General features: G+C 36.2%; 1 protein-coding gene across 7 annotated transcripts in view; it reads right to left on the bottom strand.

Moving 5' to 3' along the window:
* The window catches only part of ZMAT4 (zinc finger matrin-type 4), a 356,108-nt gene that overhangs the window by 67,238 nt on the left and 263,575 nt on the right, over positions 1-25,295 (bottom strand). For 6 of the 7 annotated variants that reach the window (XM_025438880.3, XM_025438812.3, XM_025438949.3 and 3 more), the window contains one exon: positions 464-560. In XM_025438880.3, coding sequence (XP_025294665.1) covers positions 464-560 — 97 coding nt within the window. Of the gene's footprint in view, positions 1-463; positions 561-21,980; positions 22,164-25,295 lie in introns of those variants that run through there. The other variant, XM_035699724.2, reaches the window with a different exon arrangement.

The following is a 25,295-nucleotide window of genomic DNA, read 5'->3' as shown; positions in this document are numbered from 1 at the left end:
CTGCCCAGGGCATGATCCTGGGGCCCCCGGATCGAGTCCCGCATCAGGCTCCCTGCGTGGAGGCTGCTTCTCCCTCTGCCTGTGTCTCTGCCTCTCTCTATCTCTCTCTGTGTCTTTCATGAATAAATAAATAAAATATTTTAAAAAAACACTTAGTATAGATCTAAAAATTTCCCAAGTTTTGTGAAAATGTGTTCAGCTGATCTTGAAAAAAAAATAAAGAATAAAACAAGCAAACAAAAGATCTTGTCATTACTTGTGCCAAAAAAGGAGAAGCCATTTTTAAAGTTGTGCTAGGTAGACCCTGGAGGCTCCAGCATAAATATTAGGGAAACTTTGGAGATAAAGAGATGTCATTTCTATAGACTTATTTTGTAATATGTAAAATGTTTAGCCTTTTTTCACGATACTATAAATTATTGTATGCAATAGGACTGAAGGGTGAAAGCATGAAAGTACCTACTTGGTCTGGTGTTTAGCTCCTTTCAGATGGGCATGATACTGTTCTATGGAGTTTAGAGAGACACTGCAGATGGTACATCTGTAATTGCGCCTCAGACCTGTGGACAACAGACAGACTTGATTAACTGCATCTTTGCCATCAGTTACCTTAATGAATACCAGGATCTCCAAAAGTTTAGGATAGAATATCTTAGAGGGCCTCTGGTCTACCCCACCAACACTTCAATATTCCTTCCAGAGCCCAGCCAGCATCTCCCTTAGCAGAAGTTAGAAGCAGACTGCTCTATTTCTAGATGCCTAAAATTATTAGAACATGCTTCCTTGAGATGCAATGTTTCTGGATATTTTATAATCCAAACAAAGGCAAATTCTACTTTTTTCTTATGGCATATAGACATGGTAAGCTGTCATCTCTGTAATGAAATTTGAGACTCCAGAGAAACACTGTCTCAATTACTCTTCCAACCCTATTACAATGGTATAATCACAAATTCAACTTTAGACCTCATTTGTTTGAGTTCTTCCAGGATCATCTTATAAAATGTAAATACCCAAGACAAAGATAACAATCTAATTCACATAAAAGCTTACTTTCTACCGAAGAGTTTAAAAGAAAACTATTCATTAATTTGTTTATTAATTTAATTCATTCAATTCATTCATTAATAAAGTACATTAATAATAAACTTTGGGCCAGGCACTGGGGATTCCAAGATGAATAAGATGTACTTTGCTTTCAAGGAGTTTAGTAAAAACATTGACTTCTTTATAATATTGATTCATCTAGAATCAAATGTGTTAGAAAGTAGCTTTAACCAAACTTTAAACATTTGCCACAGCTCAGAGACCTACATGAAACACATTCCTTCTGCTACTATGTCCCATCAGAGTAGAGAGAAAAGTAAACTGTGAGTCATGATCTGAAATTTTGAATTTAAATCTTGGCTCCAATTATTCCCGGTTGTATGATCTAGGGAAAATCACATAATTTCTTCCTGGTCTCAACATGCTGACAAAGTCCTTCACATCACAAGACTGATGTGAGAATTAGGCAAATAAAATATATTAACATCCTTATCAAGCAAGAGTTGTTATTAATTTTGCTCCAAAATTCTGTCTTACCCTTGTAAAGCCAGAATTATAAACAGTTGTAGCATTTTCCCCCCTGATGAATGCAAAGCATTTTCTAAGAGACAACATCATTCTTATTTTTCTAAAAAAGAAAATTGTGTAACTTGCAACCTGGGTGACTTTATACAAATTAGTTGACTTCTCTGGACTTCTCTTTCCTAAAAGGATTGTGGGAAGGACTGAGTGAGATAAAGTATGTATCAAAGAGTATCCAGTACATAATAAGTGATCAACATAAATTAGCTCTTATTATTTCAAAGTGATATTAAAATGGAATTATATTTTTCTTCAAGGTCACAGATGAAGCCCTAAATTGAAGCCCTATGCGCACATTACTAAAGTGAAGCAGGTCAAAACATCCAAAAGAAATAGTCAAGAACCAGTTTCTAATCCTGAGCTGACCACCCACCACCAGTCTAAAATAAAGGTTGGAGAAGAAAGAAATAGGTAGACTATTTCTTACTTACCCTCCTCCTGAATTGGAGGTGTCCTCTTTCACCTCAAACCTATGGGGAAAGAGTTTAATGGAACTAATGCCCTAGAGGGCTTGAGAAGTGCCTCCTCTTGCACTTGGGAAGTGAAGTACTAGACCCTTTATATGCCCTGCAAGATCCAAAATGCTAGAGTCTATGGCTAGTTGGCTATTTTGATGGCAAAGCAAGAAAGAGGGCAGGATTGGGGATGTATTCTCACAGCTTTTGATAGAGTAAAAGATTCATGACAGTTTCCCACAGACCATGTGTGTACTATGTATGAACAGAGCTGGTTTGGTGATGTTTTGGATATCGGAGTTGGAGGCAACATCTCAGCAGATAGATGCTAAAAGTGTTCAGCTGGATACCTAGAGGCTTAAAATGACCCCAGAGGGAATACCCATATCAAGTAATGCTGAGTTCCTGAAAAGCCATGAAATCACCCCTGAAAAGAAGAGTCAGTTTATAATCCCTGCCAGATCTGGTAGCTTCTATGCCAGCTTTGCACGTGTATCTATCAAGTCAATTTTTATCCCCCTTGCCTTTATAACCTAACACCCTGCATGCCTCAGCCCTGGAGGAACCTGAGGCAACCTTCTGAGCTAAAAGGATAAAAGCAAAAGCCCTAGAAGAAAAGCAAAAGTCCTAGGCAAAGAAAAAGAGAGGAGCCTACTGAACTCTCTTTTCTTGCAGCAAATAGGCAGCCTAGCAGATCTGACCTGAGGGAGGGAAAAAACTAACTTTTAACAAAGTTTGGAGATACTTAAAAATTATTTTTCTATCCTGGATATATCAATTAATGGCATAAAACTTTTATGTATCTAAGAATGAGAGTAAAGAACTCTTTCCAGTTTAAAAGTGAGTAAAAATTCATGAATCTTATCCGAGTTTTTATCCAAGGGGTAGGAATGAATTAATCCTACAGAGATGGTGGGGTTAATAAAGTTGTTTTCTGACTATATCCTATGAGTCCTACTGACAGAATGTTGTAATATCATCAATAATGCAACAAACAGCAGAACTTCCTGGAAACTTTCAAGTTCTTAGGGCCTCCGTGCATGTTTCAAAGAAATATGTCATGTCATATGATAAGCTAGGCTGGCCAGTGTGAGGACTAACTTGTGTTTATTTCAGTTTCAATTATATAATTGGACACTGACTTACCTAATTGCTCAAGTAAGAGTCAGTTTGGTTATGGGAAAAAAAAAAAAAACAATAAAACCGCATATCTGGGATCTTCTTGGAAATCAACCTAAGGAACTGAAAACTTTCAGCACAGGCTGACAGTATGCAATAGACAACTTTTAACTCTCTATTACTTCAAGCAATGACTCTCAAACTTCTGAGTGTGGATTCATCTTCCAGCAATCATGCTGAAATGCAGATTCCTAGGGACAGTTTCCAGAAATTCTGATTGGATGAGCTTTGCATCAGGCCTAAGATTCTATAAGAAGTTTCAGACCTGTAACCTAACCGACACCACACACACATGAACAAACACACTAACACTTTAAAAAGACTGGCCCATACACTCATACCCCTTTTTACTTGAATTTGTTAGAACAATATGGGGTCTTAAAAAAGAAATAAAGAAAAGGAAAGAGAAGAGAAGAGAGAGAAGAAAAGAAGAAAAAGAAAAGAAAAGAAAGAAAAGAAAAGAAAAGAAAAAAAGAAAAGAAAAGAAAAGAAAAGAAAAGAAAAGAAAAGAAAGGTATTCCATAAAGAAGAGCTGTGCTTACATCACCTTTCCATTTCACAGGTGTGCATGACTCAGAAAGATGATTGTAGTTCCCAAACCCAGAGAACATAAGTTATCACAAGCAGCATGTGAGTTGTTTGAATGCTTCTCCAGGACTGATCCATTCCTTCTTTTATGCATGGAATCAGAATATGAAAACCAGCTTCAGGTCTTCCTCCTTCCTGGGTTTTCCATCAATGCTGTCATAATAAATGGTAACTGCTATTTATATGGGTCCTCTTCAGACTACAAACTAATCAAAGTTCCCTCATAACAAATAGAGGTTCAGCTTGGCAACAGACATAAATATTTATGTTTAAAAATGGGCATTTTTAAGATCACCAACAAATCTAAAAAATATTCTGATCTGTGCTTTTCATTACAGTTCTCATGCTCTGCAGCCCAACAGAGGCGTGGGCAGAAAATATCTGGTACTTTATTACGATGTAAACTACAGGAAGCATAAACTAGAAAGGCAGTGGGTATAAACAGGAACAAAGGCAGAGAAGGGGCAGAGGAGTCCTCCCCCACACATGACACAGTGTCCTTGGTGGGAAGTTAGGCTTTTATTAATGCTCACTTGAAATCCTAATTAGTTTGGAATTATACAGCTCCTTTTCCTCAGAGAACTAGAGAATCTTATTAAACAAAAATGCCAACTTTCTTATTCAATTCATTTTCAGTGCAATACCATATGAAGAGTATCCTAAAACTTTTGCATACCTAAAGATTATTTCTGCAGGATTGCCAGTATGTGTTGGAAAATATAGCCACTGCTACAAAGAACTGGTAGCCCAGTTGGAGAGAGAAGGCATGTATACAAATAGCAACAGTGCAAGGTAGATCATAAAAAAAAAAAAAAAAAACAAAAAAAAACAACACAGTCAGGAGGAATGGAATGTAAGGGAATAGAGAAGAAGATTGTTTCTAACTCAGAGAATCTGGGAAAGCTTCACGAAGATGCATCACTTTTGTATTTATATTCTTAGCACAGTGTGTAAAACAGATGGTCCTGGAGTGTTTAGCAGTATGGGACTACTCAGTATGTCTTTTCAAGTCTCAAAATGCCAGACTTTAGATGCCCCTGCAACTTCAGTTGTATTCATTTTACATTACAGAAACATCATTGTACCTTTATTATGATGCCAGGTAATTTTGCTGAATGCCAAGAATGTAGGAGAGAATAAAACATATCAAATAATTTTGATGGAGGTGGTTGGGTAAAAGACAAGAAACAAGTAAACAAATAAACACATAACTACAGATTGTGAAGGTGTCATTCAGGCTGTTAACAGGACAATGTGAGAGAAACAGAGAAGGATGATTTTGGACAGTATGCTCAACAGAGTTCTCTCAGAAGTGTGAAGTGAAACCAGAGGGATGAGATTTAGGCTGTGATCTGAAAAACTGGTTAGAGTTGTCCAGGGAGAGGGAACAGTAAGTAGAGAGGGCCAGGAATGGAAATGGGCTAGGACTGTTAAAAATACCAACCAAACAAAACAAAGCAACTGTCAACCCAGGATTCTATATTCTGCAAAACTATCCTTCAAAATTGAAAGTGGAACAAAAACATTTTCAATAAACAAAAACTAAGAGAGTAGTTTGCCAGTAGACCTACATTACAGAAATGCTTATAAGGTTTTCAGGTGGGGGTGCCTGGGTGGCTCAGTTGGTTAAACTTGGGACTTCAGGTCATGATCCTGGGGTCCTGGAAGCAAGCCCCATATCAGGCTCTCTGCTCAGTGGGGAGTCTGCTTCTCCCTCTCCCTCGGCTGCTCTCTGTGTTCATTATCTTTTTGTCACACACACACTTCTCTCTCTCTCTCAAATAAATAAAATCTTTAAAAGAAAAAAAAAGATTCTTCAGGTGGAAGGCAAATGGACCAGATGTAAACACATATCTACAGGAAAAAAAAAAAAAAAAAAAGAAGAAGAAGTGATTAACACGTGGGTATCTATCTTTTTTATTTCTCTAAATTTATTTGAAGACAGAAAACAATTTAAAAAACTATGACATCATATTGTGTATTATGATATTTATGTAGTATATATGTGTTAAATATATGACAACAATAGCATAAGAATGGGTAGGAGTAGAATACTGTTAAAAGATCATATTGTACTAAAATAGCAAATATCAGTTTTAAATAGATAGTAGTCATTCAAGGATGCATATTATAATCCCCTAGAAACAAATACAAATATATAAAGCTAAAGAGCCTATGGAGAAATTACATAGAAAACAAATAGCAAATGTTTTAGTTATATTCAATCATATCAGTAATTATATTATATGTAAATGGACCAAACATTTAAAAGGCAGAAATTGGATAAAAAGCACGATCTAAATATATACTGTCTCCAGAGGTATATTTTGTATACTTATAGTTAAAAGTAAAGGGATAAAAAAAAAGATATACCATGCAAGCAGTAAGAATATGGAGTGGAGGTGCCTATATTAATGTCAAGAAAAATAGATTTCAAGATAAGAAATATTGCCAGATATAAAAAGGAAGTTTTATCATGATAAAGTGAGAAATTCATCAGGAGAACCCAACAATTCTAAGAGCAGTTTTGCTAATAATAAGGCTTATGGATATATGAGACAAGAACTGGTAGAAATATAGAAATAAATAGACAAGTCCATAAGAATAGGAGATTTTAACACTACTCTTTCAGTAGTTGATAAAGCAATAAGACCAAAAGATAAAAAAATAAAAACAGTCAAGTTTAAAAGATCTAAATAAAGTTATCAGCCATTTTGTACTGCTTGATATTTATGTAACACTACACTAAATAATTGCAGACTACACAAACTTTTTGAGTGTATATAGGAAGTAAACTAAGGGAATATACTGAGCCATTAAAAAATGGTACTAAATTTCAAGTAATTATATTTTGTATAGTGGTTTCTTTGACTACAATTGAAATAAATAAATAATGGTAATATTTATAAAAAGAACTAAAATACTTCTAAGTAATCTGTAATCAAAGAAAAAATCCAAATGGAAATTAGAAAATATTTTGAATTGAACAATAATGACAATATTACATATTAATCAGTTAATCAGTTTTTAATTTGTTTTTAGAAGGAAATGTATAGCTTCATACCACAAAAGAAGAGAGGCTTAAAATCAATGGTCAAAGTTTAAATCCTATGAAACTAGAAAAAGACAAGAACACTGAACCAAAACTAAGTAGAAGAAAAGAAATAATAAAGGGAAGAAATCAATAAAACAGAAACAAGTTACAGGAAAAAATAACAAAACCCAAATCTACTTTTTAGAAATTAATGCATATATTAGCTAATAGCAAATCTGACAGAGGTCATAAAAAAGGGAACATAAATTATGAAAAATAATTATTAATACAGATCCCAAAGATGTTTTTAAAAGGATAATTAAAGAAAGAATATCACGAACAATTTTATGCCAGTAGATCTGACAAAGTATATGAGACAGACAAATGTCTTTAAAAATTCAATTACAAAGCTAACACATGAAATGGAAAATCAGGATAGCCGTTTATCTATTAATTAAATTGAATTTCTTCAATTAGAAATAAAATTTTCCCACAAAGAAATCTCTAGACCTAGCAAATTCCTTGGAGAATTGTATCAAATATTAAATAATTACATAATATCAACTTATATAAACTCTTTTAGTAAACAGAGGAGGAAGAAATATTTCCATACTCATTTTTGGGCCAACATAACACTAATAAAAAGGTTTTCAGACTCTAAAAGATAATAAAATTGTAAACCAATATTTGTCATATGACCAAAAAATTCCTTAAAAATTAGCAAATCAGAAACACAGAACAGATATATGTGTGTATATGTATGTATGTGTATATACATAGATACATCAGTTCTATCATAATCAAGTTTGTTTATTCCAGGAAGTAAGAGTAGTTTAAGATTTAAAAATCAAGTAGTATAATTCACTACATTAACACACAAAATGAGAAAATAATATAGTATTAATAGATGCAGAAAAGGGAATTTGACAAATTTTGATATCCACTAATGATCTAAATTCTCAGCATAGAAAAGAACTTTCTTAATTTAATAAAGGGCAACTATAAAACACCTACAGCTAATATATTTACTGTGAAATATTGAATAGTTTCCTAAAATCAGAAAAAAGCCAAGAATATCACTCTTGTCACTTATACAACCTTGCATCAGAGATTCTAGGTAGTGCAGTAAAAAAAGAAAAAGTGAAAGGCCTGCAGATTGGAAATGAAGAAGTAAAGTTGTGTTTATTCATAGGAGATACGATTGTTTATGTAGAAGATCCTTAGGGATCTACAAAATAACTACTAGAATAAGTGAGCTTAGAAAGGTCACCATACACAAAGCCAGCAGCAAAAAATTGTGTTCTTAAAATAGCTTCAAACAACTGGAAAATAAAAAATGAAAAATACCATTACAATAGTATCAAAAATTTTTTAAAACACTTAGAGAAAAAGAAATAAATTTAACAAAAACTATACAAGACTGAGAACTACAAAACATTGTTAAGAGAAATTAAGAGCTACCTAAATAGTGACAGAATATACCATATTCATGACCCAAAAGAATTGTTACTGTTAATATTTCAGTTTTCCTATAGATTCAATGCAAACTTGATCAGAATTCCAACAGGCTCTTTACAGGATTAGACAAGTAGATTCTAAAATTTGTGTGGAGCTCTACCTAGAATGGCTAAAACAATTACTTTTAAAGATTTATTTATTTATTCATGAGAGAGAGGGGCAGAGACAGAGGCAGAGAGAGAAGCAGGCTTCTCGCAGGGAGTCTGATGTGGGACTTAATCCCCGGACCCAGGATCACACTGAGTCAAAGGAAGACCACTCAAACCCTGAACCACCCAGGCATCCCCCAATTTTCTTTTTTCTAAAAGAAAATATTGAAAACTCTCACTTGAGTATTTCAAGATTTACTACAAAAATTTATGTAATCATAACTGTATTACATTAGCATAGGGATGGAATATTGTATAAATGGAACACAACAGAGTCCAGAACTAGAGGTACACACAAAGGATAAATTGATATTTTTTCCAGTTTTACTTAAATATAATTCACATACAGGCATGTAGAAATTTAAGGTGTACCCCATAATGACTTGACATACCTATATTATTAAATGATCACCACAGTAAGTTTAGTTACCATCCATCATCTGCTAGATCAAAAAAAAATTTTTTTAAGAAAAGAATAAAGAAAAAATAGATTTTTCTTATTATGAGAATTTTTAGGATCTACTACGTTTAGCCACTTTCGAATATACCATATAGCGGTGCTAACTATAGTCATCATGTTGTACATTACATCCTCAATAGTTACTTATTTTATAACTAGAAGTTTGTACCTTTTGACTACTTTCATTGATTTTCAATAAAGGTGTCAAGGCAATTCAATGGGGGGAAAGAAGCCTTTTTCAACAAGTAGTGCTAGAACAACTGGATAAATGTAGGAGACAAAAAGATAAATATCAAATTCTGCCTCATAGCACACAGTAAAATTAATTATAGATTTCAATGCAAAAATTTAAAATTATAAAGCTTCTAGTAAAACATAGGAGAATATCTCCATTAAACTTGGCATAAGCACAGATTTCTTAGGGAACAAAACACCTTAAACTTAAAAAAAATGATAAATTGGATTTTATAAAAAGTGAAAGTTTCTGCTTATAAAAAGACACCTTAAGAAAACAAAAAGGTGAGCCACATCCTAGAGAAAAAAAAAAATTGCAATATTACATCTCATAAAGCACTTGTGTCCAGAATATGTAATTAACTCCTATATAATGTCAATAATTAAAAGATATACAACCCAGTTTTTCAAAGGACAAAATACTTGATCAAATTAGTCATAAAAGAAGATATAAAAATGATCAATAAGCACATGAAAAGGTACTTAACATCCTTTGTCACCAGTGAAATAAAAATCAAAAGAACAACTAAATAACTATCTTATGCTCATTACAAATGCTAACATCAAATAAAATAATACCAACTGTAAATGCCCATGTAGAGCAACTGGAATTCTCACATCTTCTGGAGGAGATTGCAAAAATGGTAAAACTACTTGGGAAAGCTGTCAGTTTCTTATAAATTTAAGAGAGATTCAGAAAGTCTATTCTTAGACATTTATCTCAGAGACACAAAAACTTAGTAAAATAAAAAAAAAAGACTTGTAGAAGAATGTTTACAGCAGGTTTATATCTAATAGCCAAAATCTCAAAACAATCTAACTGTTCATCAATAGAAATTGATTAGCAAATTCTTATATATTCATACAGTGGAATAATGACAAGAAACCAGTCTATAAATAAATAAATAAACAAACAAAACTGATCAATTCAATAACATCAATAAGTCTCAAGAATAACATGAAGGTAAAGAAGTCAGACACAAAGGAGCACATAATGTATGATTTTACTCATATAAAGCTCAACAACAGCAAAGCTATTCTCTAATAACAGAATTCAGAACAGTGGAGTGGACTGGCTTGAACAGGGCACAAGAAAATTGTCCAGAGCAAAGTATGTTCTATATGTTGATTGAGATGGTAGTTACAGGGTATATTCATTTACCAAAATTCATCAGATTGTATACCCAAGCTCTACATATTTCATGTCATTAATAAAAGTGAATGAATGTGGTTCTACACAAAAACCTTAGCAAACTAGATACTCGAGTTTTGCCCGTTTCTGTTCCTCCTCACGTACACCCTACGAATTCTATTGTTTCACATTACTAGAAAGTAAACTTCATTTTCCTATTTATGCTTTGATAACCTTGCAACACACAAAGAAATATTTCCATAGCTTCTGTATTACGGTGTTTACTAAAGCTGGGACCATTTTGAAAGATGATTAATAATATAAAAGTAAAAACAATAAGGCATTTGGTCTTGAATTATTTCTTTCTCCTCCATTTCTTACACATTCATTAATCAAATAGCCCTCTAAATGGATTTGTCATCTTCCAGTATAAAAAATAGTAGCTAATACTTACATTAGATATGCCATACATAAGCACCATTGTGCTCACTTTACCCATTTACTCATTGACTCTTTGCAACACCCTGTGAGCACACACTACTGTTATCCTGATTGAACAGAAGAGGAAATTGAGGCATGGGGACTTACTCAAAATTAGAGTGGTTGGATACACAGCTGGATTTTGAACCCATTCATTCTGCTCAGGAGTCATATTCCCAACCACTATGCATACTACTTCCTGTAATAGGTGACTAGGAATGAAGTCACAGAAATATGAAAGGTTCTTTAGGACTCATCTAATCCAGTGGTCCTCACACTGGCCACTAGAGAATCAAGTATAAGTTGCTAACACAAATTCAAGGTGACTATGATTCAATAAATCTAGAGTGGAACCTAGAAATCTACATTTTCTAATGTAGAAAGGTTCAAATTTTGGAGAAACCATTGGTATGGTCCAAAACCTCATGGCGGATGGATGAACTTTTTTACAAGCAGAATTCTTTATATGGGCTTGCACTTGGAGGTGTTCCTTTTTTAAAATATGGCTAAATTCAACCACTGGTCTCAGTTCCTCTTTTGTGCACAAGTTTGTTACCATCTCTCAAAACATATCACAATCTTTAGGAAAATTATCATATCCCTTAAGGTTCTGTTAACCAGGTTGTAAGTCTGTTGGCACTTTGACAATGTTTTTCATTATAACATAAGTTCAAGTTCCCTGCATCATCTCTATTGTTACTTTCTGAATGGCATTTCCTGTTTTTTTGATGACATTCCTAAGCTATGATCCTCAAACTGAAGGCCAAATCTCTAATGTGGTTTCATCAGTATACATTGTATAGCAGGACTGCCACAGCCATTGTGCACTATTAATTCTAACAATACCTTTAAAGCTTTGAGAGAGAGACAGAGAGAGCGAGTGTGTGTATGTGTATGTGTGTGTGTGCGTGTGTGTATGGCAACAATGACCCACTGAAATCTGTACTTATATTGAACCTACTGTCAATCAATTCTAAATCTTTTCCACACAGGTTTCTGCTAAGCCAAATTTTCATTTCCTCTAATTTTATATTTGATTACTTAGATGTTACTGTTTATCCCATTAAACTCCATCTCCATGAATACTACTTATTCCTCCAGGGATAGCAAATATAATGCAGCTCATGTATCAATTCGGATTGGTTGGTAGTAGCTGCCAGAGTGCTATGAAAAGATTATGAGCCTTCCTTGCAGATGACAGAGAAAGATCGTCATCATCTGTTGGCTAAGTCTGTCATTGATGAGGGGTAGAGTGCTAGTGGCATGTTTTTTATGACTGTGTCATTCCAGCTCCAGCATATTAACACAAATCATAGAAAAGTCAGACCAAGGAATATTCTGGTAAACTAGGAAGTCATCAAAATGTTGGTGGTAGTTAAAGCCATAGGAATGGTTAGATCATCTATGGAAATGGTATAGGTAAAGGGAAGAGAATAAAGGGAAGAGATTAAAGAAGTTAGTACTTCTTGATGTCAGAGCACTGATCACCTGATATCTCATCCTGATGCACAGGGTAAGAGCCAGGTCCATAGGCATCTCCTGCTCCCACTGGATCTCCACTTTTGGTGTTGCTGAATCTGGGGCCAGATGTGGGTGTGGGAAGTGGATGTGAGGTCATTTATATCCTTGAAGCTGGAGCACCAACACTCAGACACAGTCTTCAGTTCCAGTTTTCTCTCCTTAGTAGTTTGTCTTTGCTCTTGCTTACCTCACAACCATTTTTTCTCTCCTGGCTGCTGGCCCTGCTGACTTTAGGCCCAATGCTAGATATAGAAGAAACAGCATTACATAGACTGCCTCACCAGTTCCCATAATTACATAAGGTCTGATCCTTACGAGTTACTTACTCTATACCAATCATGGTGGCTGTACTCCTCTGATCAAATCCTAACTGATAGAAGTGGTATTGAGGAAGCAGAGGAAAGCCTTCCTAGAAAAATGATGAAGTCACTCTTATCATATTGAATAATTTATGATAATAATTTAATAGTTATTAAATATTACCACATTTAATGATTTAATAATAATAATTTAATAATGAGGTGGTTACTTTATGAACATTTTTCTTAGCTCACTTTACAGGTGCGAAAACTATGGTTTAAAGACATTAAGATGGGATCCCTGGGTGGCGCAGCGGTTTAGTGCCTGCCTTTGGCCCAGGGCGCGATCCTGGAGACCCGGGATCGAATCCCACGTTGGGCTCCAGGTGCATGGAGCCTGCTTCTCCCTCTGCCTATGTCTCTGCCTCTCTCTCTCTCTCACTGTGTGCCTATCATAAATAAATAAAATAAAAAAATTAAAAATTAAAAAAAAATAAAGACATTAAGATCACAGAACTAGCAAGTGGAAAAACCAGATCTGAATCTACCTATTTCTGATTTCAAAGCTAGTGACCTTATTAACTACATTAGGACTTTTATTAGAAAAATGGCAGTGAGGAGGTAAGTAGAAGAATCCTATTTCTAAAAAAAACCCCTTAACTTGAAACTAATATGTAAAATAGACAAAGCACAGCTGCTTTAGTTAAAAAGGGGGGTTAGGGGCTCCAATATCAGTTTCCCACCACACTCCAGGCATAGCACTTAGGGTATGCCAAGTAAGGGATGCTGAGCTCTGTAGAGCAGAATTTGAAAACCACTGCATTCTGTTCAGCTACCCTCACAAGGATAACATGAGGAATGCTTGTATGTCCAACATTAGACTTGCCTAGGGAATATCTCTTCCCTGTGAGTTTAAGCCAAGGAGACCTCACTAAGATCAGGATTAGCTGCAGTCCCAGTTAAAGAAGAGCCTGTATTCCTCCATCTTCCAATCATTACCATGTACAGGATGCTTAAATTCTTAGCCTTCTGAATTCACCCCATTGCCTACGGGTATAGACTGCAGAGTATCAAGCAGTCAATTAAACAAAGAACACACATTTTCTACAATTCTTTCTTTGCTTAAATTGTATATATGCAAAGCCTTAAAAATAGAATCAGGAAGCAAATGGCTTTGCATTATCAAAAGCTATTTCCAAACAAACAAAACCTAAAGCTATGGAATAAATTTATTCTCAGTAATTAAAAGACAATTTGAGCCATGTTGGATGCCTGACCCAAGAAAGGACTGGAAAACTGGCACACTACAGGGAAGACTCAGAAGGGACAGAGTAGTTTATTCTAAATATTTAAAAAGCTGCTTTACTGGAAGAAGGTCTAGATGTATTCTACATGGCAGAAGATAGATGATATGTTTTCATGCTTTGAGTACCTCAGCCCCATACAACCTTGATTTTAGCCTTAGAGGTTATCACTACTATTATGATAATACAAATGATTGAACTGGTTTTTCTTTTATTTTTGTGAATAAATTAAATATTAAGAAAACAAAAATAAACCTACTTTGAAGGAATCTATTATTTGAATTGTACTCAAGTGATTTTTAAAAACATATTAAATAACCACATATGAGCCAAATACCTTCTTCCTGGTCTTGATGTTGATGTGATACAAATGGAAATTCACAGAACACAATATGTGCTTTTTTTCATTTAAGGCCCACAGCCATTGATTTCTATGATATAAACAACTAATAACATAGCAGGGCCATTTTTTTTAATGTAAAGTGTTTTCATAAAATTAATTTTTTTTCAATGACACAACTGCTGGATTACAGATTCCATTATGCCTAAACTTGGCTATAATCCTAACATGAAGTTATAGGTTATGATCAAATTAAACAATGGGTTAAATTAAGGCTCAAATAGTCATTTGTTATCAACTAGGTATGTGGGAAAGCACAGATCTTCCCTTCTTCTCTGTCCTGTAGGGGTACCTCTTCAGACTATCTCTCATTTCTTCCCAAGGGCTCAGGATCACAGGCTGCTGTGATTTCCCTGAAGAATTGTCAGTAGCGCTATTGGGGCCACAGCTGTCAAAGAATCATGGTTTCGACTTTTAAGCTGCATCAGCTGAGGATGCCGTTAATTGTCAGCTCTTTCAGACATCTGGAAGTCCAAATGCCTCTTTAGCAACTCTTACTCAGGAGTTGCACCAGCTACCTGGCCAATCAAAAGGCCCCAGGAAGCAGGAGAAGCTTTGGTGGTCATTTTTAAGAGCTTGAGCCAAAGAAGGATTCAAAGGTGAAATATGAGCAGCAAAGGTGTCTTAATTGTCTGTGTATCCTTTGAATCACTTTATAAGTGAGACTATTCTCTTTCTATCATTCACACACAAACAAGTCACAAGGTATATGAATATAATCTTTGGTGTCCTTCTGGTTCTTTCAATCATTCTTCTAGTTGCACTTGCCTGCTTGTAGATGTCCATCTCCTATGGCCAGGTCTTTATCATCTTACTTTGAGCAGACAGCCTGACAAAGTCTGTAGAGTCTGGGCTATATGCTGCTTCTCTGCAGGACTGGCCTTTGTTTGAAATTAAACAGGATTTGAAATTCAAACAGGATGTTTGAAATTAAAAAGTCTTCAACACGTGGGGTGCCTGGGTGGTTCAGTAGGTCCAAGGGTCTGCCTTCGGCTCAGGTCATGATTTCCAGTCCTGAGATGGAGCCCTGCATTAGACTCCTTGCTTCTGCTTCTCTGTTGCTCCCCCTGCTTAATCTCTCTCTCTCTCATAAATAAATAAAATCTTTAAAAAAAAAAAGTCTTTAACATGCAAAGAAAGTAACTTTAAAGTTGGGATTTCAGGTTTGGTCAGATGGGTGGGAGAGAGCTTTATGAAGCCAGTGGCCTTCAAGTCACTGCAACATCATAGCTGCTGCTCTGCCTTCCACTGGCAGTCACCCTGATACATGCAGCCCCATTGTTGACTTGAGTAAGTGACTTTTCTCCAGAACACATGGCTAGAGAGCTCCCAACTTAATAACATTATTGCGTCAGCCTCATCTATTTATAGGAATGTGCCTGATCTTGTCTGATTTGCAGTGTAACATATTATAGCAAAATGCACAACTTACAAGTGGAAGAAACGTGATTTTAGAAAAAGAAAACATTGTGAAAAATCTAGGAAAGACTGACTCTATTACTCACAAATATATTGGAGCTCAAGAAGGGAAACGAATGACATGAAGAATGAAGGACCTGTCAATCATTTTTAGGAGGAGGAACCCGTGTTTTTCTCTCTTTTGATCTAGATTTGTTATTTAAACCTCAGGTGTCTCCATTCCCTCCTCTGTAAATTGGAAATAACTGTGCCTATTTTAGAGTTTATATGAAAAGAAAAAGAGTTAATATAGGTGAGTGACAACACAATAGCTCAATAAATGTAAACTACAATTGTTATTTTTAAGTGATGATCCTTTGTTTTGGACAAAAATACAGCCCCAACTCATGAATGGGAGAGTCATAATCATTTAATATTCCAGAAAGAATTCTCTTTTTTAGCATTCTGAGGCATATTCAAATTATTCTGGCAAGCTGCCATCTCTACAGATGCTATTTATACACATCTTTTTTGACAGGTCAAATACTTCTTTATATACTAATCATTCTATATATTTGCTTGGCATAAAGTTGAATTGAAAATTATCTCTATTCTTCATTTTAAATTTTTTTTGAAAACATAGGAGTTATGACATTACATGAACTGCTTCTTAGAAAGCTGTTGACACAGTCAATCTCTGTATATTTTGCCTGCTTTGTTCCTAAATTGAGTGATTGAGTCTATTGAATAGGTAATTAGCTAAGTTCATAAATTAGATAAAAAGGAAAAAGCAGAAGGGTATATTGGAAGTCGTGTAATTGCATCTTTTTTATTCTTAAGAAGTGCACTCAAGGATCTATCTGAAGACTTGGGGTTTTTTCTTCCATTAACAGCCTCTCTTAACAATGCCATTTGTTCTCTAGAGTCCTTATAAATACTGAGCAGGCAGCGACTCTGGTAAGAGTGGCAATTCCTTTCCAATTGCTCAAACTGATTTCCCAATAGACTTGAATGTATCTAACTAAGATATCTATCTACCCACCTTTCTTCTATTGTCCATATATCCATATGATGATAGATGATACAATATGACATGATATAGGATATCATTCTTGGATTCTTATTTACAAAATCACTTACCCGTGAAAACTTATTTGTAATCCCTGAATCAACAAATCCAACAAATCCAGCTTTGGAGCTAGTTGATGAGTTTGAATCCCAGTTCCTGTTAGTGGGGAGGCCTCAGGCAAGTCACTTAACACTTTCATAATATAAAGAAAATAGATTTTAATGGTATGAGTGGTTTATTGAGAAGATTATAATCTATGTGACATGTGTATACAGACAAATGTACATATTTCCCCCAGGAACGGTGGTTCAGTAGTAGCTCAGTCAGTTTTGGGTTGGAGGGATTTATAAAATAAGTAGCATAAATAAAGAGAATTGACTGTATATATTCAAAATGGGAGGCTGAGACCATGTGAGGGCCTGCAGTCCATTGTGATGGGTAGCTCAAAAAGCATAAAATACCAAAAATGAGGTTAGAATACCCTGTCTTTCCCCAAAAGAAGAAAGGCAAGAGAAATTTAACAGAAATATCTCTATGTGTAAAACCAAACTTTTTGCTTTCCATTCAGAACCATTCCTCCCTCAGTGCTCTGCTTTCTAGGCGGTTCAGACGCAAGTGTTACAGCCAGCCTCAATCCTCTTTCCACGGAACCCATCCAGCTCAGTGGCATGCTGCTTCCCTGTAGGACTGGCTCCATCTTCAAAATAGATCCAGAATCTATTCTTACATTTTAAAAATGTAAATAGTTTTCATTGTGGTAAATATACATAATATCAATTTGCCACTTTGACCATTTTGAGGTGTTCAGAGGTGTGAAGCATATTCACACTGCTATGCTGCTGTTGCCATGGTCCCCCCATGGGACTCTTCTCATCTCATAAAATGGAACTCTGCACCCATTGAACAGCAATGTCCCCTTTCCCTCTCCCCCAGCCCCTGACAACCACCACTCTACTTCTGTCTCTGAATCTAATTGCTCATATGAGTGGATCCACACACAGTATTTGTCCTCTTGGATTGGCTTATTTCATCTAGGGTCATGTCCTCAGATTCATCCATGTTGGAACATGTCAGAATCTTCTTCCTTTTTAAGGCTGAATACTAAACCATTCATGCATATATGCCACATTTTGTTTTTCCATTCATCCATCAACAAAAATGTGTCACTTCTACCTTTTGCCGATAGTTAATAATGCTGCTATGAGCATGGGTGTGCACTTCTTTGCATCCTTGCTTTCAGTTCTTCTGGGCATAGAAGAAGTAGAATGTCTAGATAAAATAGATCCCAAATCTATTCTTGACATCACTGCTACCAACCCTAGCCTAAGCCCTGCTTATTTCCCATCTGAATGACCACAATTGGTATCTACATCCATCTCCCTGCTGTTGCTCTTTATCCCCTGCTTAGTTCTCAACACAGAAGTCAGAGTGATCCTGCTAACATGTCAGTCCAATGGCTTCCCATCACACTCTGATGACAAGCCAGAGTCATCACAGTGGCCTCACACTATCATGCTGGCCTGACCTCCCCCATTGTCTCTCTGCCTCGCCTCCCTTGACCCGTGCCCCTTGCTCACCCCTCCATCTGCTCATAGCTAGATCTATGCATGGCTTGTCCTCAGCCAGCTCACGTCTTCATTCAAATGTCACTTCCTCTGAGAGGCCTTTTTTTGACTGGTCTGTTTGCACTGTAAACCTCCTTACCTCACCCCCTCTCTTTTCTCCTGATATTTCTTTTAGTACTTTGCAGCATCTAATATATTTTTTACTTTTAAAATTTTTTAAATGCTGTATTAAAATCTAACTTTCAAGAAGGCATATAGTTTTGTCTTTCTGTTTACCAAGCTCAGAGGAGTGTCTGATATATAGTGGCACTCAGTAAATATTTGAATGAATAGATGCATGGATGAATAAATGAGGGTAACAACCATTAAAAGATAATATAGAAACCAATATTGCACTGTATGCTCACTAAAATTTAAATTAAAAAATAAAAATAAATAAAAGGTAATACAGGTAAATAGAACACTGAAGAAATGCTTAATCTTTAGAGAAATATCCAAATGACACTTTTTTTTTTTTGGTTATCTGGATGGGAAAATTCATGTGACTATTATCTGAGTTTCACGCCTATTTAAAACCAGTGTTTGTGGGGATCCCTGGGTGGCACAGCGGTTTGGCACCTGCCTTTGGCCCAGGGCGCGATCCTGGAGACCCGGGATCAAATCCCACATCTGGCTCCCGGTGCATGGAGCCTGCTTCTCCCTCTGCCTATGTCTCTCTCTCTCTCTCTCTCTCTCTCTCTCTCTCTCTGTGACTATCATAAATAAATAAAAATAAATAAATAAAACCAGTGTTTGTGGATAGGGGAGCAGGGTATTTAAAATAACTATAGTGCCTCTCTTCCTCCCACCAAGATTCCAATGTGCCTCTCCTAAAGGAAGTATTTGAAGAGACAGAGTATGTGTATTTTAAAAAAATTCCTGAGTTTTATGATATGTTAGACTACAGATTAGAAAAAAAGAACACACACGATTCATTCTTTTCATATGCCAGCATGTGATATGCTTATTTTGAACAACAAAGTAATGTACAAAGCATGTTATTAAAGGGTACAATGAAATTTATTGTGGAATTTTATGTGAACATGTAAGAAAAATATAAATTAAATATTAGGCCTAGAATCCCATGAGATAATTCTCAACAGCTACAAAATTCCTTTTTTTATGTTCCAAATAATAGTTTTTAAGTATAACTATTGCCAGGTATGTGGATTGTCACAGGATTTTTCCTCATCAGCCAAGACACATAAGTGATCTTTAGTCAACAGTTAGAATTTGGTGGGAAAATTTGACTGGAAAAAAGTTAATTTAATAAGATAAGTAGACACAGTCAAATCAAACAAGTTATTTTATTTATTTATTTATTTATTTATTTATTTATTTATTTATTTATGATTTTTATTTATTTATTCATGAGAGACACAGAGAGGCAGAGGCACAGGCAGAGGGAGAAGCAGGCTCCATACAGGGAGCCTGATGTGGGACTCAATCACGGGTCTCCAGGATCACGCCCTGGGCCAAAGGCAGGCGCCAAACCACTGAGCCACCCAGGGATCCCTCAAACAAGTTTTTAATTTGAGATTTTTTTAGAACTCTTACAAATGCTTGGCATTGACCTCTATTCTGATGTATTTCCAAAATAAATTTTTAGCATCACAGATACATTTATTGCAGTTTCTCTCATCCTTTTTCCTCCTTTTATTTTCCTCCACTGCATTTTAATCACCTAATGCTCTGACCTCTTTTCCTACTTGATTATAAATCCCTGGAGAATAGGGGATGTCTAATTTATTTGGTATTTCTAACATAAAGCCTGATACACAGTAGGTATTCAATTTAGGTCTATAACTAAAGTTAATCAGGGCTCTGATTGTCAAATATACACACAGATACATACATATACACACACATATACACATATACATATAGACTTAAATGTTTTCTACACCAACTTTCAGGAAGTTGAATAACTAAATTTCCAAGGAATATTAAAGAATTTCACCGAAGAAGGGCTTTCCTAGTATAAGGGTTCCTCTCTACTAAAAGAGCTAAAGTTTTCTTTCCTTTGGTAAAAAATAGGGTAACCTCACACAATGATACATCATGTTTGAGAACCATCCATTTTCTTTAAATCTAAGAGTTGGAGTATACTGAGAGTTCCTAAGTACGTGGCTGTGTGGTGTCCCGAGTGTGGTTTCCTCTCCCCAGGCTGTGCCTAGAGGCAGCTTGGGGATTGGGTTGGAGACATCCAGAGGGAGGATGTATGAGGATGGTGATGGCTTAAGCATGTGCTGCATTAAGGAGAATGGTGGGGAGGCGGATAGGATACCTATCATTCAGTCCAACCAGTTCTGGCACCAATTCCTTCTTCCATCTATCCTTCTCATGGTGCACAGTGCCCAGGTTATCCTCTGGATCCTCAGATAGTGATTGTCTCTACCAATCATGCAGTTTGCAACTTTTCTGGGTCCTGAACTGAGTACTCAAAGTAGTACAGTTTAATTTTTCCTATGTTTGTGCCTCCCCATTTAAACTTAAAGCTGATTTGAAGCAACAATGGCATTTCAAGACAGTCACCCTTTTACTCACCCCAGCACCTGCAAAGAATCCTGCTCATAGAGCTGCTCACTAAACAGCTGTTTAATTAAACAAGATGGCAGGGGGAGGAGTGCAGGTGATGGAGAAAGCTCTTTTTTGCCTTATTTCCATGAATTGGAACATCTGTCATTCCTCCTAGGACAAAAACTATAGATAAGGAAGGTAAAGATTCCCCTGAATTCCCTTTTGCTATTATCTTGAACTTCTTTGTGGCTGAAGCCCTGTTAATTTTATCTTCAAGTTCTACCAGGATAAATATGGACCAACTAAAGCATTTCTACACAACTCAGTACAGGAAGTTGGCAGAGACTTGTCTGGATCTTAGCCCATATATCTTCTCTCCTCCTTCACAGGTGGGCCCAAATGCCCTTAACCATAGGCAAATATACCCACATACCCGTAACACCCTGCCTCACCTGGATAGTCCCTAGTGCCCCCTTCAATCTCAGGCAGGAGCAAGTGAGGGAGTTCTAGTCTTCGACCCTGGGACTGAACAGCCAGCCAGTCATACTCTGATCTTGCTGTGGTGCCCCACATAATGAAGCTTCTGAAGGGGCTCCAATGTCTAGACTGCTGCGTCTCCATCTCATGCTAGGTCGAGATTAGATTCTTGCCTTGGTCGTGCTGCCTAAAAAGTGCTTATGTCCTTATGTCAGTCCCCACTGCTGCCCCAGTGCCATTCCACCTGTCCACAAAGAGCCCAGCAACTGCTCTATCCTTCTCCTTAGTTACAGTATTCCAACACAACCTGTCTGGCCAGGTAAGTTTGAAAATCTACTGTTCAGTCTATACCTGAGCACTTACATGTCAAGCATACAACATAGACTGGCAGCAGTGTAAGACTCATGTCCAACCCTTCAATTTGAAAATAGTTTTCATTTTCAGCACCTTTTATTGCTTGAATATACTCAATTGTTGAAGGAAATCACTTAAGGGATGCAAATGAAACTGAAAGGCTTTATTCGGCTGATGTGCCATCAGGGAGCACTGAAGACCAGGTGGCACCCAGTTGAAACAGGTCAGGATTTATAAGGCAAGGGAAAGTTGAGTGTGTGTCCTTGTGGTTTTCAGTTAGGCTGCAGTCCGGGTACTGATGACCATCACCATAGTTTTTTTCTGCAAAGTGTTTCAGTAAGCCTTGTGATTTATCAGGTCTTCAAAGTTCCCAGGCAGGGGAGATAGACAGCAGGGGGGGGAAGAAAAAGGAAAATAGGGCAAAGGTAAAAGGCAAGGAAGAAACTGGGACCCACTGAAGTCTGTTTTATTTCTCTTACATAGAGCTTCTCGAAATATCTGTGATTAAAGACCAGATTTTTTCATTTTTATTGACTTTTAATTCTCAATATGTTGCAGACCATACTTGCATAAAATCCAATAAAAATTAAATTAGTAGCAAAATAAAATAAAAATAAAAAACAAAGACATTTAAGATGCAAGCCCAAAGTTTTATTATTAGACTGAACAGACTTAAAGTTACTCTATAAAGTTATGATAAAAATTTCTAAATGTTTGCTCTCAATTTCTATACCTGCCTCATTACAGATCAGTAAAAATCAGTTTTTGCACCAGTACCAGTCCATGAACTACATTTTGAGTAGTGCCATTTTAATCAACTGAAGTTTCTTCATGGCCTCTAGATCTCAAAAAATACTCCTCCTGCCTACTGGAACATTCCCCCACTTCACATTGGACATCCTTGTGGCTGGCTGTATGTTACACTGACAGCAGCATGCCAACCACTGCCCACGAACACCTCACTATGACAAAAGAGCAGTCAGATTTTTTTTTTCCTCTGGATTCTCAATTTTCTTCTTACATACCCTCACTTTTTAAAATTCTTTGATGGATAAGCAATCCTAGACCCTTTGGTCTGTCACCCTTTCAAATTTTCTCATAGCCTTGGACCTTGGCTTCCCTCAACTTCCCTTTCAGTTTGCTCAGTTACCTTTGAGACACTTGATGTTCCAGTTGAGCCCACATAGTGCTACCTCAGAGAAAATGCAGGTCTCAGAATTTGCTGTGCCAATGGGCAAATCTATGTGCTACTCTCTTGTTTACTCTATCCTGATGTATTTAAACAGTTCTGAGGGAAGGCAGCATCTCTAAACTTTATGATTGTTAGTAGATTAATCAGTGCACTACAGTTTTAACAGATTCCAATTGCTGAACTCTACATATTTGTTTAAAGAATACAAACAAAAGTATCTTCCAATAATACCAATCCTTAAAAATAAAACTACAAAGAATCCACAAATAAATCCCCATTGATTATTGAATCCAGGGCTTGGAAAGCTTTCATTTTATACAATATGTCCAGAAAACTGAGAAAGTATTCTTAGAAACACACATGATTAAATTTAAAGACTACCAAAAATATTTTTCACATGTACAAGGAACGCGTGGGTGTAGACTTATCTTTTATCCTAAATCAAATAGGCAAAGCTTTGTAAGCACATTACACTATAGATAGACACTATTACAAAGCAAAAATGGGTTGTGTGAGGAGCAATGCAGGGTCAGAATTCATTCCATGAGGGGCTATCCAAAGAAAATAACACAGAAATATCCTAATCAAGTAGATGATTCATCAAATTATATACATTTTTTTGATTACATCTGTCTGGAAAGCTTGATTGCCAGTTAAATCACTTAAGGGAAAATGAGTTGTATGCTTTATTTGGATGAAAGCAGGAACAATTTCTTTTATAAATGGCATGAATACAATTTAATTCTGTTATCTTTTCTGCCTGGGAAAACTGCCTGGATTTTGCACAGAAATAAGAATTTGACGTTAGTCACGTTTGCCATGTTTTCCTTGAGAATGTGAATAAGAAAGAAAGATGGTGCCTCATGCACTTTTGAATCTTTGGTTGTGTTTTTTATTTAAATTTGCAGCCTCTATAAACAATAAAAAGGTGGGCAATACAGAAAACAGGTTATGTGTGTAACCCAGGACAGTTCTAGACTTTCTCCATTCTCCTATTCTCAAACTAAATTGTCTGGTCTTAGCTCATGTGTGTGATGACTGTTATGGAGATTTCCCTTCATCATCACATAACAAATATAGAATTATCATTTTCAGAAAGATCTAGAGTGGCATCTGCACTTTCCTTGGAGTTCTGAGAATAGTGGTCTGTGCTTAATTGAAGTTTCTTTTGCAAATGCAAAAGTTGTGAAATCTTTTGCTATAGAGTCACTTAAAAGTAGTTTTAATGGACCATGTAAGAGCTTATTTCACTGTGGTCTTTTATTTTAGCATAAGGTCATAAATATTCCATTCAAATGTTGAAAATCTATTCAAGGCAAAAATATAGGTCCAGCATGTCAGCTACAGCATTATTTGGGTAGTGGCCCACTTAAACTACATTAATATGTCACCATTGATTGTGTCTGCCTAGGACTTTTACATATTATCTGTGAAATATATCTAATCTCTAAAATTCACACTTCAACGTATTATTTGGTCATGTAATCACATTTATTTTATTTTTTAAAGATTTATTTATTTATTTATTTATGATAGACACAGAGAGAGAGAGAGGCAGAGACATAGGCAGAGGGAGAAGCAGGCTCCATGCCAGGAGCCCGATTTAGGACTCGATCCCGGGACTCCAGGATCATGCCCTGGGCCAAAGGCAGGTGCCAAACCGCTGAGCCACCCAAGGATCCCCTGTAATCACATTTAGAAAAACATTATTCTGTCCTATTGCATGTCAGTGTAGGATTTCCTTCTGCAGAAAACGTTTGTATGGTGTTCACTATTCAGAGCATTAGTGAGGAAGATCAGTAGTGATGAAAAGTAAAAGTTTCAACTGTTCAAATGGTTTCTCAAGAGACGTTAAAAATAAAATTTTACTATCATCTATTTTAGTTTTAGAGACAAGCAGCTTAAGAACAGCTCTAAACTGGAAGAAGTAGGGTCTGGAATTCTCTCTTCAATCTAGAGAGCTGGTTTTACAGCAAGATTTTAAGGTCAGATCTTCACAGCTGTGGTTGAAAGTCAAGGGTAGTCCAGTATAGGGGAAGTACCTGGATCTTGGGTTCAAACAAACCTGAAGTTCCAATCCCAGCACCATTGTCTACTACCATCAGGGCCTGAGGCCAAGTTTCCTGCTTTGTAAGAAGTAATAATAACATCACTCACCTCACAGGATTGTTGTAAAGGAATAAAGGTGGCACCATATGTCAAGTGCCCAACATAGCTCAGGATCTAGTACAGATACTCAATAAATTCTCATTTGTATTCTTTCTTTTTCTCTTTTTCATGAGTATGTGCATACTAAATG

This window comes from Canis lupus, chromosome 16, assembly GCF_003254725.2.
Source record: "Canis lupus dingo isolate Sandy chromosome 16, ASM325472v2, whole genome shotgun sequence".
NCBI classification, from domain to species: Eukaryota; Metazoa; Chordata; class Mammalia; order Carnivora; family Canidae; genus Canis; species Canis lupus.
Note: the sequence above shows the minus strand (reverse complement) of the source record. Positions and strands in the feature narration are given on the sequence as shown.